Genomic DNA, 18,445 nt, shown 5'->3' on the forward strand with positions numbered 1-18,445 from the left:
TGATCAACAGACTTGCTCAGCCTCAGAGCAGAAGTGGAAAAAAACTCACCAGCTCTCAGATCTCTCTAGTATCTTGCACTAATAATCTGTCTCTTTTGGAGGACAGAGAGGAAATTTGATAGATGGGCTCCCACAAATGGATGACTCGGAGCAAAAAGAGGTAAAACAACAAAAGAGATGGAGAAAATCACACCTTCACTTTGGATTTGTTGTTTTTGTTTTGGCTTTTTCCCTGCTTCTTAACACATCTGGTCATGACTGACTTCTGGATGCAAACAGCTGAATCCTGTCCGTGTACACAGTACTCAGCAAACAGAATAGCACAGCATCAAGTGACGTGCATTGGCTGTTACCTCTCTGTGCGCTAGACAAGGATTTTTCACTTTCTGTCTCTCATTCCCAACCTGCTGCTGCTGATAAGAATTACTGTATTTGTTTTCACATTTTGAAAGTCAGGAATTTTGAGTTCTTTCATAGAGATCTTATTTTTTATGGCACTAAAATATCACTAGCTACTCTGCTAAAGAAAGTCAGACTCTTCTTCGTGGTATCCAGTGAAGGCACAAGGGGCACAAAGAAATACAAGTTATTCTACCAAAACATAAGAAACAACTTTTTTACTATAAGGGTGATCAAACACTGGAAGAGGTTGCCCAGAGTGGTGGTGCAGCCTCCATCCTTGGAGATGTATACACTCAAAACCCAAATGGACACAGACCTGAGTAACCTGCTCTAGTTGACCCTGCTTTGACCAGAAACTAGACGATCTCCAGAGGTACCTTCCAACCTCAGCTGTTCCGTGATTCTGTGAAAGTCATGAATTTTACACACTACCCAGGACAAAAATAACACTATGTTTATTTTATATTGCATTCTGTTTGGGTACGATTCTTCTAAACTATTTCATCATCACATGACAAGCTGCCCACAATGAGTTACTATCACAAAGAAAGAAAATTGATGCATGTAACTTTTGTTTTTTGAATTTCCATTAATCTCTCTCCTATAACAACATTTTCCACATTAAAACACTCTATTTCATCATCTGTGGATAACTCACTCTCATTCTCCCTTCCTCTCAGTCTACGTGAAATCACATCTGAAATGACAAAAATCGTGACTGTCTCACTGAAAAGAGAACAGCCCTGCTCAGATAAACCTGGATGAAGAAATATTCATGGTTATTGAATCCTTCAGAACTCCTGTTTAAAGTTTTTCTTTTGAAAGCAGGAAGGTGCATTCATTATGCGAGGGTTTAAAACCTATCATGACAGAGATGCCAGGCTCTTTGCATTTACCTTGTACTTCTCCTTAGCTTACTCTGCTGTATTACAGCACTTTACCAACATTGTTCATCTGGTACACGCCACCTCCCTTCTGCAGGAGTACAAACCAGAGACAAAGGTTCCCAAGAAGCATCAGCAACACTTCGGTCTCTTGTTCCCAGAGTGATGCCCAGTCTTTTAGTCCACAGTCTTCCCTAGTCAATTTAATCGATTTACAGTCTGCAATTCAGACTCCCTGGCTATAAAATTACACTAACACTCACAGTTCTAACACAGGGCTCTTCAATCCTCTGAATTATAGTTAAAATCTATTGAAATACCGTGTCTTTGGTGACAGTGATAAAGAAAACTTCACTAAGCTGTGTTTAAAAAGACTCAAAGCTAAATGAAACTAATTTTCACTTTAAATCTGATTTTGACACTGACATACCATTATTGTTCAAGCTTTTCATATAATGTATGCATGCTTTTCTCCTATCTAGACATACTTCATTAGAGAAATATTTTTTTTTTATTCTGTTTACAAAGAGAATTAGAAAGCATTGCATCTTTCACATAAGTAAAAAAACCCTACAATCCAACAATCTGAAAATTTGTACTCATCAGTCTCAACCCATAGGAACAGCAACAATGCCTGCAAGAAGAGATGTGGGAAACACAATGCTTTACAGGTAAGGGATGTGACACTAGATGAGACTGAGATCACTCCCATACAGTTTCAAATTCTTCCTCTGCAGTTTACAGAGCCCCAAAAGATTAGGTTTCCAAATAGGAAGAAAGCACATCCTAAAAATAATTATTCCTACAAGGCATGGCTATTTTCAACCTCAAAATACATATATGGGCAAACCCATTTAAAAACAAACAAGCAAAAAAACCTGGCTGCTGACTAAATGGCAAAGGCAAAAAGAGAAGAAAACAGAATTTAAAAAATGATGTGCCAAGTACACTCAGCTATGTGCTTGCTGTTGCTGATCCACCCTGCAGAGCACGTTGCATGCCATTTGCTTTGCTCCAGGTGGGTGAACCCAGGAGCGAGAGAGGCACAGAAGCCCATGCACAATCATTTTTCTCTCTCATTGCTCTCTCTTGAGCTCTCCTTCTTACTGTACATTTTCACTTCTTTCTGCTGTACCAATGCTGTTCTCTCTGATGCAACAATACATGAATCAAATTCAGAAAAGTCACAGTGGGAAATTTTTCATAAGCCAGTTAGCCATGGTATATCTCTGCATTAAGCAAGACAGGTTAACTAGATAAGCCTTGCATCTTTCAGAGAAGCAGTATCAAAGCAGATAACTAATTTGTAATGATATGCAATTCCTCACCGTAAAATGGAGATGCAAATTTAAAAAACCACACTGAAAAGATATGGGATAATTAATTCACAATCGTTATAAGACGCAACATATCTGGTTGTTGCACGTATATTCTTCCAATACAGAAACACAAACATCTAAGGGAAAAGAAACATGATTTTCATTAATGCAGCTCACACCAATTAAGGGCAGCTAGTTAAGCCAATAGGCTTTGGTACTGAATTACAAAGAATGTGATTCAAATTAGCAGTTATTCAGAAAACAATATCAAAAAACATTTTACTGCAGTGGAAAAAAGCACACATGATATGCTTCAGCTGCACAGTTCAACACAATTCAAACAAAATTACAGCTTGCAAATCAGGTATTACTGCAGGCCTTTGAGAATATATTTTACTAAGAGATTTCTTCTTGTTTCATTAGAATGGCTCAAGGAAGCAAGAGACAGGATTAAGTCAAGCCATGAGTCACTACGTAATACAGATATGTCTCTTACACACAAAAAAGTATCTGAAAGTGATTTCAATATTCAGTTTTAAAAAAATCCCGAGCAGTGAATTTACCTACTAAAGCTACTGATAATCATGAGCCAATTTTGTCAATACTTGCACAGATGAGGAGACCTAGTCATTTGGTTGAGACCACTCATGGGAAGGATACAGAAGAACAAGGTCAGGAACTACCTAGCTGAGTACAGTTACCAACACTACAATAACTTGTAAATAATCAATAATAATGATAATTCTTCAAATAAATAAGTACTTTGGGACACAGAACGTCTGCTTTCAAGTCGCTCTTACAGGTGAACAACACAGAAACCAGAAATTATCAAGATTCCAATTCTAAGAAAACACAGACTGTATTGTGATATCCTTACAATAAGTGTTTCTTTACAATGAGATGATATGAAAAATGCATGAGAGAGCACGTCCAGTTTAGTGCAAGGGTTTCATACCAAAACATCCTACTTAGTGTAGCAGAAATGCATCTCAAGTTCAACACACATTCAAATCTTTCCAGGGCCTACTCAGGCCCCTCCAAACCAAACTCCATCCCTCTCTGGTCATTCTCTTCTTTCCCTAAGGACAAAGGAGAGCCCAATGTCCTACTTCATGTACCCTAATCACTACAGGTAGCACTAGAGTTTCTTCAACAGGATCCTTCAAACATCCCACATTTTTCCTCTTCCCCAGTGCCCTTTTCCCTTTCTGTTTGCCCAGAACTACTGGCATATGTCCTGGCTCCTCACAGCCTTCGGTGCATGGCAGCACTCCCACCCCTTCATTTCATCTCAACTTGGGCATCTGCCCATTTTCCTGCCATTCCAAATTCTTCTTACCCAAAATGAAACAAACACCAATAAGGAGTCTTCTCTCACTTGCCCCTGAGAAATAAATCCCTTCTGCCAGATACATGCAGTTTCCCTCTGCTAATTCCTCCAAAAATTGGACAGGGTTTCTACCTGTCAATTATTTCTCTTTAGAGGTGACGGGCTGAAAGTAATGTCGCTTCTTAGAGTCAGTAGGTGGATGAAGCTTTTGGCAACTCTCCCAGAAACGCTTTTCTTGTGTCTGCAAGATACTGCTGGGGCAAAGTTGCTAATCTACAACTGTGCTGCAAATCTCAGCCCAAGAACATATGTTCTTGTGCTGTCAAGAGAGAGAACTGCAGTGAAAACATTACGTAGTGCCAACCGCCCACAAAAGATATATGGGTGCTCAAGCCCAATGCACTGAGCAGAAAATTAAGATTGTTCTCATTGCTTTGCTTGAAATGTCTGTGTCATCTATAATCAACGAAACAGTCTGGAACAAAGCACAGCCATCTCTTTTTGTTATCTGAGTAGCTGAAGAAAACAACCTCACATAAGAAAAGTAGTGAGGACTTGTTATATTTCAAATAACCAAAATACATTTGTAAAAATTCAGTGTTAGTACTTTGGTACGTGATTGGTGACAGAGACTTCAAAAATGCACCTTTTAGAGTAATACTACAAACGGAATTGTTGCTAATACTGTGAAAGGAAACAAGAATATCTGTTCCTAAGAGAAACAGGTTTCACTATAAAATCTTGACTCACATGAAGAAATCAAGATGCTGAAAACAGGAAAAAAACCAATCTAGCACAACTGAACTCGGGATTAATTCATAACATATGTTGCACAAGCAATTATTATTTAATTCCAGTTGTTTACTGCATCTTATCTATTAAAATAGTGCACTCAGTGATCTGCTCTATTCAAAGGATCGATGTACAGAGTGTGCAAAAAAGGTAAAAGAAATTATCTATATCTATTGTACTAACTAACCTACGTTAGTTCTTTCCGATCTTGATTTAATGGTCTCTTGTGCCTTGCTTCCCATCACTACATGAGACCACATGCATTCCTTTCCAGTTTGGTCACCATGCTCCAGTAGACATGAAATATTTTCACGGAAATCAAGAGTAAGTACATGCTGAACAACTAATGATGCAAGAAGACTAGTGTGAAAGATTAGCTGCTGTTCAATTCTCTCCAATTTCTGCTAACTTCAGATACTCGAAGAAATCTGATTATGCTATGTATGGTCCTCTATATCTATGCTTGTGGACTAATGAAGTGCAGTCTCATTACCATTTCAGAAAAATTAACTGAAAATGTTAACACTTCAAATGGATTAGATTATCATTTTTCTCCTCCAAATCAGAATAGTATAAAAGACATTTTTCAAAATAACATGCGCTTCTGTGCCACACTAGTACAAGTGACAGAAAATACACCATTACCTACCTGAAATCCTGCTCGAGCAGAGACCTAACAATACCACGTTAAACTGACACCACTGTAAGAATGTGGACCTCAATGCCTATGAGCACTGTGCTTTTATAGATGTTTTTGAAATAACCAAAAGCCCACTGAAGATAGTTCAGTTCATTAGCAGCATGTAAAGACTTCTTTATTTGAGGTGTGGGAGTCCTGGCTACAAAGTCTTAGTTTGCATTTATACTACGCAGAATTAATAATAATAAAGAAAAAAATAAAATAGCTATAATAAGCTGCATATTTTCCAACAGGATTTTGTGCTCTGCAGTCAGAGCGGCAACCGAAAGTGCAACTTTCTTTAAAAATTACTCATTTCTATTGGAAAATATACGTATGTTTTTCCTTTTGAGTTTGTCTGCAAGTTACCAACACAATTATGGGCAATGTTGGGAGCTGTACAAAAGGGAATATTTCTTCCATTTTTTTTTCAATAATGCACTGAGAAGAGAGCTTCCTGCTGACTTCTCTAGCTAATAATGCAATTCATGTAGAGATACTGAAATTATATTGAAAAAATGAAGGAAAAAATACTCTATATTTCACTATTTTAGTTTTAAGAATGTTATCAAGGAGAGACAGCATTTGTAATCTGTATTTTGAATTACTTGACTAGTGCCTCAAAGTAAAAACTAGCAATGCTGTGTCAGAAAGACAGACCAGACCAGCTGTGGGCATGCAGATTACTCATTGACATTAGGACTTCTATGGAGATCAGTAAAAATCATTATAGACATGGCCTATTTGCATTCAAAGAAAACATGTGACAGCATTTAGGCCCTGCTTTGCAGAGCAATGAGTAATCAGAGCTTCAGCTACAGTTAATGGCAAAAATCAAGTTTTTAGAGCCCCTGCTGTGGGCATCACCGAGAGTCTCCGAAGGGCATGATACACATGCGACTCAAACACTCCTTTGATGATGATGGGGTTTGGTGGACAAGGTCAGAAAACACAAGTTTAAACCAGCAGCAGGTGAGAGAAGGACAAAACAATAATTCAAGCTTCATGCATATTTGTCATTTATTGGATAAAGAGGAGGAAAGAAATATACCTTTCTTTCATGAGCACTGGGTACGCCAGGGGTGTTCTGCTTGAGAAAGCCTGCTGTTGTGGACCACCTTGTAGGGTTTTTCCGTGAAGGCTCTTCTGAAGAAAAATTTGTGTCACTTACAGAGGTTGAGAGGCCAATCAGTGCAGGGTCACTACTACGTCGGACATGAAGAGGCATATCTGAAGAATAAAAGACAGTAAATAAACAATGACTAGATTTAAAATGTTTTTCACATAGGAAAAATATTTTTTCAAGCTCTGGATGGGTGGTTTTGACCAAATGTGGTTTCAGAGAGTAAGGAGTTATTGACCTCAGCATAGCTCCTCAAGGACAAGGTCTGTTTCCTCAAAACCACAGCCTTGTCGCTTGGCCGCACAAGGAGAAAATGAGGGCAAAACCAAACTCTTTGAACCTAGGACAGCTTGTTGGCTTTACAAGTACAAACACAGCATTGCTACTGTCAGTTATTGTGTAAAATAAAAAAAACAGCTTAAGCTTGAACAACTAAGAGGCTAAGGTGACTTACAGGTATTTTAAAAAGCAGGTAGCCAAAGGCCTAAATTCAACAGCCTGGTGACAAAGTAAGCGGTGGACTAGGACAACGTGTCCCTCACCCCACTGCCACAGCTGCAGCATGGGCACTGCCAGCACAACGCGCTTGCAAGAAGCTGCACACCAGCCTCTCTGCAGCGAAAGGCAGCCTCCTCGCTTTCTAAAATATACTCTCCATTTCCTTCTCAAAACTTATGGAAGTGACTGTTTTCTATTCTGCATTCTTCCTTTGCCTCTTCCTGACAGCTGAAACAAGATCTGTGCTGATTTACCCTGATTCCCTTAGCCTTCCAGCTGGCATAACTGACAGGAAAAAAATATTTCATTAGTAATAAACGATGCAGCAGGCAGGTAGACTGATTGGAAAGAGATAGGTTTTTTTAATATATGTAGAGGTCAAATCCATTCTGGAAACTTTGATGGCACATTAAAGTTAGTTTCCCTTGAAATACAACTTAATTTTTTCCAATTTCATTTATTATCCTACAACAAATATCCACACATCTATCGTCTCCTTGCCCAAACAGAAGTTTCATTGCCTGTATTTGTGACCTCTTAGCACTCTCGCACTCAGCATCAGAACAGAGGGGACGTGATTTATCAGTTGTATTTCTCTTTACTGCTGCACTGGGAACCTTGAATGCAAAGTGGAAAAGGAAAAGGTGAAAGCTATGGCACGTAAGCAGCAGAGTCAGTGAGAAAAGCACGCTGGGCAACAGCTGAGAATGAAAACCAGGACTATGTTTTAACGTTTTGATGAACCAGTTCCCGAGGAAGCTGAAGGTGCACGTCTCACAATGCTAGCAGGAAAACACAATGACAGGAGTTTGTTAAATCACTGGTCTTAAGCTTTACAATATCTTTATGTTAATGCTATGTATAATAATATTAAAATAAAGAATCTTATTTTGCATGGTATTATGGACACTGAGTGTCGTGGTTTAACCCCAGCCAGCAACTAAGCACCACGCAGCTGCTTCCCCCTTCCCTCTCTCAGTGGGATGAGGAGGAGGAAAGGAAAAAAAGTAAAACTCGTGGGTTGAGATAAGAACAGTTTAATAACTAAAGTAAAATATAATACTAACAATAGTAATAATGAAAAGGAATATAACTAAAAAAAAATAAGGGGGGGGGGGGGGGGGGGGGGGGGGGCGGGGCAGGGGGGCATGGGGGAACCAGCGATGCACAATGCAATTGCTCACCACCTGCTGACTGATGCCAGAGCCCGGCCAACTCCCCCCAGTTTATATACTGGGCATGACGTTCTATGGTATGGAATACCCCTTTGGCTAGTTCGGGTCAGCTGCCCCGGCTCTGCTCCCTCCCAGCTTCTTGCCCACCTGCTTGCTGGCAGAGCATGGGAAACTGAAAAGTCCTTGGCTTAAGATAAGTGCTACTTAGCAACAACTAAAACATCGGAGTGTTATCAACATCATTCTCACACTAAATCCAAAACACAGCACTGTACCAGCTACTAAGAAGAGAGTTAACTCCGTCCCAGCCGAAACCAGGACACTGAGAAATACAGTAAGTCATGCCACACAAAGAAAATATGTGAGAATTTTTTTTTTTAATCAACTAGGACTTGTGCTGCTGAGATATGCACAAGTGTTACACAACCAAATACCAAAACAGTCACTCTATTTCATGTTCCCTCTGGTAAACAAGAATAACAAAGAATTAATTAATGTTTGTTTCTCCACAATTGTCGTACTGTTTCTCTTTCCTTTGAAAATTCTTATTACTTTTTTTCATTTTCATAACAAAGATATTCACAAGAGTTAATTTCCAGCAAATAAAATATTTTCTTTTATAAACATGTATACACATACAAATACACATACATATGTATATACACATATATATGTGTATAATGGAACTAGAAGTAATTAAAAGAATATTTCAGGAAAGATGACTTTAATTACGCAGAAAAGTATTTATGGTCTGAATCAAATCTACTGCAATTTTGATTACTCTGTATATACTCATAAACTCATAATACAGGGTTTTTCTTTCATTGCCTTGTCTTCAACTACTTCAAGTTTCATGAAGCAGTTGAAGGTAAAGCCTCTCATTTCCCCCTAGATGGCAAACATAATAAAAGTACACTATCAAATTGCAAAAGCTCTCTGTAACAAAGGTGGCACAGCTGCAGTCCCAGCAACGGCCCCACAACGCGTAATGAAGTGACCCTTTAACAGCAGTGCCTGTGCTGCTGGCATAGCCCTGAACATACTACTCTCATTTATTAGATTAGCCTGGGCAAGAAAGTGGCTCAGTAGTACGTAGTGCCACTTAAGAAAAATACCAATCTATATTTGTTCCAAGCAGCAGCCCATGCACATTATCCTTAGCTACCCACCCTACAACAGAGAATTACAATTTTCAAACATGAGTTCACTTGCTCCTTATGCTCGTACATCTATATATAAGCATGGTGATAGCAAAATGTTCTTGTATTTTTACACTTTTTCTTCAAATTGCTTGACAAAACAAAAGTTCAGTTGGGTGAACTTCTGTAAGAAGAGAAGCCGAATTGCCAACAAAGAAAGAAAGGAAGAAACTGGAACTCAAGTCAGCACTTCTGGAGAGGAGCGAGCAATTATCACTGCCTTGCCTTTTGCTCTGTAGCGAAAACCTGACCATTTGCACCACGGTAAGTAGCAGAGACTTTTCACAATACAGGAAGTTAATTATGCAATGGAATTCCCAAACATTAATATGCTGCAGAGAAAACATTAACATGAGATGTTTCTTTACAAAATCTATTCACTGATGAGCCACCTTTAATACGACCCATTTCATTTTAGTAAGGTTAGTTATTGAGATATTTTCAGATATTTATTGAACACTTCTCCAAATCTTTAAAAAAAAAAAAAAAAAGAGGTATTCCATCAATATAAAGATACAACGTGATCAACTCTAGTCTCTCCTTATGACAATGGTTCCATACATAAGGAAAAGTGATTCATATTACTAACCAAACTTCACAATAAAGTGAATTATAAAAGACAATAATTCAGGTGTGTTGGATCTATGTATTTCCCAGTTAAACTAGAAATTTAAACATATAGTAGTTTTTTTTAATTGCTGGAATGGGACAAGCACATGGAGCTAGCTCTAGTGTATGCTGCTTGGCAATGGTCAATACCGCTCCAGGTATTAATCCAAGAATTAAATCTTATTCACACTATGTTAACCACAAGCTGTAAATATAATCTCCTGCATTCTTCTCTCCAATTCTATTTTGACAGACCGTTCTAACTTGGTTTTGATACTCTCCATTAAAACAACAACATAAAAGAATATATTGAACAGATTTTTCTACCAATATATTGTTGGTTACAATCTTCTGATTTACTTGAATTTATAGATTTGAAGAGGATATACCTTGAAATATTAAAAGGAAAATCAAAGGAAAGGAACTTAATAATTAAACCACAAGATGAAGTACGCATGGGACCGATGCAATGTCACTGATTCCAGGATGATGGCTGATACTGTTTGAAGTCTGTGGTTTCTTTGAAGAGTGGATAAAACAGCAATGAACTCTAATCACAAGGCTTCAAATTCTCTGTGGCACTAATGCACTGTAAATATTGATTTGCTTCTGCAGCTAAGGTGCCTTTTAAATAAGCACTTGAAACAGTAAATCTAATAATGAATTACAGGAAGTTTTAAAAGTCTAAGAATTAAGGAAAAATTAAATTAAAATTCATGAAAGTTACCACTAATTCAGTTCTTGAGCCACATTCAAGGACTTGAAGTATTCAACCACGAGTCCAACACTATAACTTCAGAAAGAATTATGTGTGACAGAGAATCCTATTAAGTTATGTATATAGCTACAGTTCTGCTAGAAAATGGTTATTTGTAAGATAAATCCAAGCTGGATAACAAAATGCTCACATTCATAATCAGGAAATTCTGACTGGAAGTCTCATTTTATTAAAAGCAACAGCAGTTTCACTATAAATTATAAAACCAGCCAATACACATCTTATAACCATCTTTAAATGTTAAGAACACAGAGTTGTACCTTGCCTTCCTGCCAGCAATTCCATTTTTATTTTAAAAGGGTCATCACCTTCTCTCATTTTCAAATATGCTCACGAGCAAAAGCATTTGAGGACCTGGCAAATTTCATCCATAAACCTGAATACGTCCTCCTGTATGCAGGCATTCTGTGCAAAGGATGGTGGTCCCTCAGAGCAGAGCTAATATATACCTTCCCATACCAATTTCCTCTCAGATGTCAGCTTGGAGGGCATGACTAGAAAAATACATACATATATTTATACAGCATAGCCAAGATAATTTTACTCTGTGAAGATTTCAACTGATATTTCAGCTCCTCAGTACCATTGGCAGCTTGTACAATTGGGTGTGCAGTGAATTTAAGGCACAGAAATGAAAAATGACCTTATGGTCATTTCTGGCCACCTCACACAGACCATCAGGCCCATGACTGATGAGTAAACCTGAACAGGACTTTTTTTTTCTCTCCACACTCTAGAGTCTTCTCTGGGAAAATGATGATTCTGTAAAACCAAAAAACTCTGTGGGAAAGAGTAGCTTTCAAGAAGAAAGCTGCTCAGGTTAGAGTTCCTGAAAGTGAGCCCATAGATATGTATGTACGTCGGGGCGTGCTGTATACACAAGACACACATAGATCCTACCTCAGCATCAAGAAACCAGCCTGGGGATGGGAGAGAGAGACTCAACAGTTTTACTGCCTATGTCGCCCATCCAGCTCACCATACTGCTCAAATCCTCATCTGGAGTCCAAGAGTAAGTATGAATCAGGGTCATCCTGAGGCTCAGGAAAGCAGGACTGCTTCTTTCAGCTTGAAGTACTTGAAACTACAAGTTAAGACTGTCTATATTTAACTGAAATATCTGTTAAAAAATATTTAGATTAGCCTTGAATTTCACACTTCGGCACAGCTCCCCGAGCTCTGGTTCCAGTTTCAGTAGGTTCAGTTCAGCTCCCCATTCCACTCAGTTGGACACAGCGAGAGCCAAACATCTCTTATGACCTTCAAAAGCTCAAATCCCCAAATCAGTTCAACTTTCATTCTTGCAAACCTCTAGAGACAAGACGATGGTAACTTCTAAAGACCACTGAGGCTGTTGTAAACTGGACTACAGACAGAAGAAAAACAGTTGGAGACAAAAACCAGCTGATTGTGATCTTATCTACAACCTGCATTAAATCCTAGTAGCAGCTAACATAAGCCAGCACTTTTCTACAAGATTAACAAAACAGTGCAATTCAAATGTAGGCATCTTGAGTTAGAAAAGAAAAAATATTAAAACCATAAGCAGTTCCGAGAGGTGAAGAACTACTTCCCGGACAACTGCATCATCCATCCTGCAGAAGCAAACTCAGGCATGCTATATGGAGATGGCTGCTGGGAGGGATGCGAAACAGTAGCACTGCAAAGCTACCACCAGTTGCAGATCTTTTCAGAAACATACTTTTGGACATGACAGCAAAGGAAGAAGATATATATACACCACCAACTCTCTCTTCATGGCCCAGAGCAGTATTTTTCTCTTCCCTAGAATCCATTCCACTTTTAAGTAATGATTATTTAATAAAAGAATTTGCAGCACTTCCCAAAGTGAATACTCTTTACTTGGTCAAAATCTTCAGATTTTTTTTTTTTTTCTAAATTTATATTATTTTCCCCAAGTTTATCCTCCTGTTACTAGTTATCTCCCCTTCACTTACAAAACTATCTTTTCCTTTCACGTCACAGACAATTATAGCATTTCTCCCCTAAACAGTGCTACGCAGCACATAACTTCACCTCTGCCTCTCTTAATTCTCTATTGCTGTTCATTTTTGTAAATATTATTCTGGTCTTAACTTGTTCAGAAGACACCTAGAATACAATGAAACACCCTCAGTGCTGTCTTACAAGGAGTATCCTCCCTGTCTTTTTTTGAACTTTGACACTAATACATAGTCAACAATAATCACATCTGGGTACTTTATTGTCATGGTATCAATCCAGAACATCCACAGACATCCTAAAACTTTTTCTATAGCCTCACTTCAGCATCTTCGTCTTGTGAATTAATGTTCAGTTTAGATCAATATTCTTATACATTAGCTTCTATTTATTCAAGCTGAATTAAATTGTATTTTTCCAGTATGTGTACTACATCTCTATTGGGTTATTTATCTTTCCACCATTCATATTATTCTCCTTTCCTAGTTTATCAACATTGGAAATTTAATTAACATACTATTTACTGTACTGCTTCTCCCAGATTTAAAGATGTTAAATAAAACCAAAACTAACAGGAATCCTCATGACACCCTACTGGACAACAATCTCTAAGATTGCCTCCAACGTTTAAGATTTCTATGCTGATTTTCAAACCATACTGAAGTGTTTATGCTCACATTGACTTGGAATTTCCAAGACGCTTAAATTTCTATCAAATGCTTTAACATTTGCAAATATTACATCAATTGTGCATTGTTCACCTACAATGCCAACTATCTAGTGTTCACAGCTCTCCCTTTCAAAATTACAAGAAAGCTTAAGATGACATAGTTCAGATATGTCTCTACTTGAAAATATGTTTATGCTTAAAAACGTCAACTTCTAAAATGAATTTCTCAACATTCAGAACTCTTGGTTAAATAACAAGACTGCCGTTCCTCTTACAGAGAAAAAAAATCATTGTTAACTTCACACAATTCCAGATATTTATAACTACTTCACGTACAAACCCAACTGTTTTCGGTTATTCTTCTAGCTATTCATCTTCAAACAACAGCTTATGTACTTCCTCACAGACATATTTTCGATGTTATCAAATATTGTTCTCTGCTTTCTTATTTCTTTAGCTTTAAAATGGCACATTTATAAGCTTTCACACATTAAAATCAACAAATCACAATTATTCTGTTTTCCTCATACCACTGCCCCGTGCAGTTGGAGATCTGGCAGGCAGCCACATCAGGAGCGGAGCAGAGGCCATACCACGGCACTAAAATGCACAACGTGGTCTAGCAGATGGCAGATGAATGAGGCAGGTCGTGGGACTCTTTACACTCAGCCTGCAAAATCTGACAGGTGTGCATATGTCCCTAACCATCACACAAATGTAGAGAAAATACACTTGGCTGTGTAAAACGTACAAACAAAACCCCACTGCATGCTAGCATACCTTTAAGAGATACAAGACATTATATTAGCATGCCTATGATCACAAACGACTCATAGAAAAATCATCTCCGGAAGAATGGACGACAGTGAAAAGAACGCAACCAAGCCACCAAAAAAAGCCTTCTTACAAAGCAAAAGAAGGAAGAAAAGTCCTTACCTTCTCAGTATCATTTTCAATTTCTTTTAATAGAACCTAAGTTTTCCATTTTCCCAACCATGACTGCTCAATGACTTTGAAATTCAGAAATAAGAAAACATCAACCTGCCACAGTTATATTTTAATAATGAGGTAATGTTAAATCCTTATCTTGAAAGGGCTTTAAAATAACAATCTTCCTTCTCTTTCTCTAATATTCTTTCTTCTTACTTTCAAATACTGAGATCCAGGAGGAAAAAGATGATTGCACCTTGAAACTCAATTTACTTAGACACTGACTTTTAAAGCTAATTAGAGAAAGATCTTTAAAACCCAAATTAAAATTTAATTATCTACACCCTCTCCATCTCCTTTCTCTGGGCTTTTTTCTAAAATGCAAATATCTTTGCATGCCAAAAGAAAAGACAAAAATGTCAGATCTTACAAATGTTCTATTCGTCTCTGTCAAAAAAATATGTTTCAGTATGTTTTAATGAGCTGCAGTCTCAGTTTTTTTGGGTACATTCTTCATGGATTCCCTTAAAACATTCTGGATTACCTCTTTACTTATTTTCACGCTACTGCTACAAATGTAGGAAAAGTGGACTTCTAGTCCCCCAGATATTAAAATTTTTTGCAAAATTTGTTCCTTACTTTTTCATACAGTTGTGTGACAGTAGAAATATCATCAACCTCGCTGCTGCTGCTGAAGTTTTTCTGCTTACATCAAAGATCATGCCTTGCTAATAAGACTATGATTGCTATTTAGTTATATTATCATGAAGACACTGTATTTTGCATCTTCATTCACAAGTCATTTTGCAGTACAGGCAAGGGTTTGCAGTGACAGGAGCAAATTCCTAGCTGCTTTGAGTTGATAATGCTTCACCGCTCTGAGACACAGGAAGGAAGCTGACATATTTTTCTTACCACCACTTTGAAAAACCCCCTAAAACTGAATGGTAAAATTGCTCCTGTTAGTGAACATAATGCAGTGATGTGAAAACTGTATATTGTTTATGGTCTAAATGCTTTGGATAGGCTCAGAAAGGCTCACTTAGAGGAAGAAGTTTGCAACTTTTTCTTGGACAGAAGAGAAGAAATATAGATGCAACAATAGGATTTAGATTGTAACTTGAAGAGCCCAGTTGGGAAGAACCAGGAATGATATTACATATATAATACACGTTACTGTTCTTTCATCAGTGAGTTTCAGCCGGAGAAAACCTGCTGTGGTTGCCAATGTCATGACCCCAGGCCACCACTGTGCCTTTATATGAGGAGGAAAAGGGGTGAGTAGAAGTGCCATTACTCTGCAGTACCAGATATTGGGGATTCAGAACTACTTGTCAGTCTATATCCATTTCTGATTTATCCTAGAACAAACTTTCTTTCAACATCTGTTGCCGACACAGCCTTGTACATCACTATATCACCTCATATGTGAGGTGGGAATTCCTATGTGGATCACATCCAGATGCCAAAGAGTTAAACATGCTTAATTGCAATTCAGCAGGTATGTGTGTAATTAGCAAGGGATCTGTTGTTACACAAGTCCTTACAAAGCTGGTACGGGAATCTCTCTCTTTCCCTACTCTCCATCAGAACCTAATGCCGCATCCACTGGCTCATGAATCACAGCGCTAATTGACTTTCCAAAAAGGTACCGGTCTGCACTGCCCAGAGGGCTGCGGAGCCTCCATGCTGCCCATCAGCATCGCCTCTGCAGCTCCTGCCCAGTGAAGGAAACCCTACCCACCATCCGTTTTCTGCGCAAACAGCGAGGAAATGAAAACCTATAGCATTTCTACTGGGGCTTAGAAGGGGGGAAAAAACAACCAAACTTCTGGATTAGTAAAGACATCACAATGGGACCATCACCGAATAGTCCAGTGTGTACACAGGATATGGTAAATAACTGGTGGCAGCAGGGATGCTACTGGTATCTTAACTATGTGAACAGAGAACAAGTTACGTTATGACGGTCGTTTACCTCATTTATGTTTGAAACAGTGAGGGAAGAGGTATTTCTTTGCCAATCATCAGATGAATGCTCCATGTTTTAAAGTGTTTGGCTGCTGATCTGGCATGTTTCCATGTTTCTGTGGAGAACCTCCTCGCCATTGAGCAGGCACTGGGCACCCGGCCTCTCCTCCCCGCAGGCAGGGGCGAGCATGGCCGGCTCCAGCCTCGCTCCACTGCACAGAAGTACAGGAATCGTCAAAAACCCAGCCGGGGTTTTTCTGAGATATAAAAGTGATCGCTTACATCCAGTTCACAGGCCACTGTCAGGCTGGAGAAGGCAACGATTTTGGGATATCAACACCTGGAGGTGGATCTGAACCTGCATTACCCAAAATCCACATAGCTTCATTACAGAAATTATTTAGACGGATTTTTAACAGAAGCACAATAGTTATGACAACCAAGAAAACTTGACTACAATCATTTAAAGAGGGTTTTTTTTTTTTTGTCAGAAATGATCTGTGCATGCATTTTCATAGCTATATGCACAAAATTTAAAGAAAAAAGAAAGTGTGGGAAGGAATAGCCTCTATGCACGCTACCGAATTTCTGGCAGGGCAAAAAAAAATTACAAGTAGCATCTATAATAAGACAGAATGAACACAGTCCTGAACAACTATTAAAAATGACTAACGGTGTCTGCAATTTTAATGGCATTTATTCCTGTTTCCATGACAGAAACATTTACTAGGATTATTAGAAACATGTTGGTACGTTCATGAAACATGCTCTCATTTAAAGCGTTATCAAATCTCTGTGAGTTAACGTTTCGCTGAGCTCGTATCTGCCACTGATGACCAAGAAGAGTAAAAGACCTCAAGCAGAACTAGGTAAAGGCCATGTCATGCCACCCCATGTGCTCAAATAGACAATTTTTAGCAGAAGGCTCTTCTGCACGCAGGGACTAATACAGCTCGAAGGCAAAGCACAGAGCATAAAGATCTCAAGAATATTATTTTCTGTCATTCAGCTACAAGTATCAAGCTGAATCCCTGAAGACAAATCAAGTATTTGCGTGTTTAAGTAATGAGATGAAATGCCACCAACCCTCCTCATCCACAGGGGATGCATGGCAGCAGAGCTGCCATGCCCATGACATGGGAGGGCTGATAGTGCGGCTCTCTGCAAGACGATACAATGCTGTGCCTGACCTTTCATTTGGGGTAGGCTGGAGAACGGTCCGGGAAGCTGCGAAGTTTGGGGACTACACAAACCTGATGGCATCCAAACTAGCTCTTTCCAATTACATGAGTGGGGAATAAGAAGCTCCAGCTATCAGCACAACATGCTGAAATCATCTCATCAACTCTCAAGGTTAAAGATCACTTTCGGCAGAAAACTCCAGTGTTCCCAGTAGCCAAATAGGGAGTAAGACAATTTAGACTACATTGGAAGTTGTTAGTTAAATTGTTTGGATAATGCCCACAATGGGACAATAAAACAGAACATCTGCTGTTCTCCAAGGGGTGACAGACCAACAGACATCTTTAATTCTTCTTGTTTACTAGAAACAGATTATAATAATAAACTATATTCCCTTCTTTTCTAAAACCATGCCTCATGAGCAGTAGGAGACTAGCTGCTGCTTGAAGCATGTGCAAAGTTGAGCATTCCTGTCTATCTTTACATGTACTTTACAAAGTCCCTTACAACAACAGGCAGCCTGAATTGTTGTCTTCTGGAAACGTAGAAAATTTTCTACACCTTGGAGAAACTTTGGCAACATCTACCTTTTTTTCTTTTCTTTTTCTTTTTTCCTGCCCCCACCCCCCCTTCCTCTCCTCCTTTTTACAAGCCTGGAAACATGTGGTTACGCTGCATGCTTAATTACATACCTCTCACTCCTTTTTTTTATTTCACATTGCCAAGGCTGAAGAGAGTCAAAAACTATTCCTAAAAGTTCAAAACCAAGAATAAGCAAATAGAAAGAGCCTCAGCTGAAGTTCAAAAATAAATCTCACTACATGAAAGACAGTTCATGAATTTTTGGATCAATGACTTTTCATGCTTGCAGTTGCCAATTTTCATTATAATTTGTGATTGGTTCTAGCCCAGAGATGAAGATCATCTTTCGTAGTGGAGAAA

General features: G+C 38.6%; 1 protein-coding gene across 15 annotated transcripts in view; it reads right to left on the minus strand.

The window, feature by feature from the left end:
* The window catches only part of PARD3 (par-3 family cell polarity regulator), a 462,214-nt gene that overhangs the window by 268,959 nt on the left and 174,810 nt on the right, over positions 1-18,445 (minus strand). For all 15 annotated transcript variants that reach the window (XM_050915860.1, XM_050915861.1, XM_050915856.1 and 12 more), the window contains exon 4: positions 6,458-6,636. In XM_050915860.1, coding sequence (XP_050771817.1) covers positions 6,458-6,636 — 179 coding nt within the window. The remainder of the gene's footprint in view (positions 1-6,457; positions 6,637-18,445) is intronic.

This window comes from Gymnogyps californianus, chromosome 2 (assembly GCF_018139145.2).
Source record: "Gymnogyps californianus isolate 813 chromosome 2, ASM1813914v2, whole genome shotgun sequence".
Taxonomy (NCBI): Eukaryota; Metazoa; Chordata; class Aves; order Accipitriformes; family Cathartidae; genus Gymnogyps; species Gymnogyps californianus.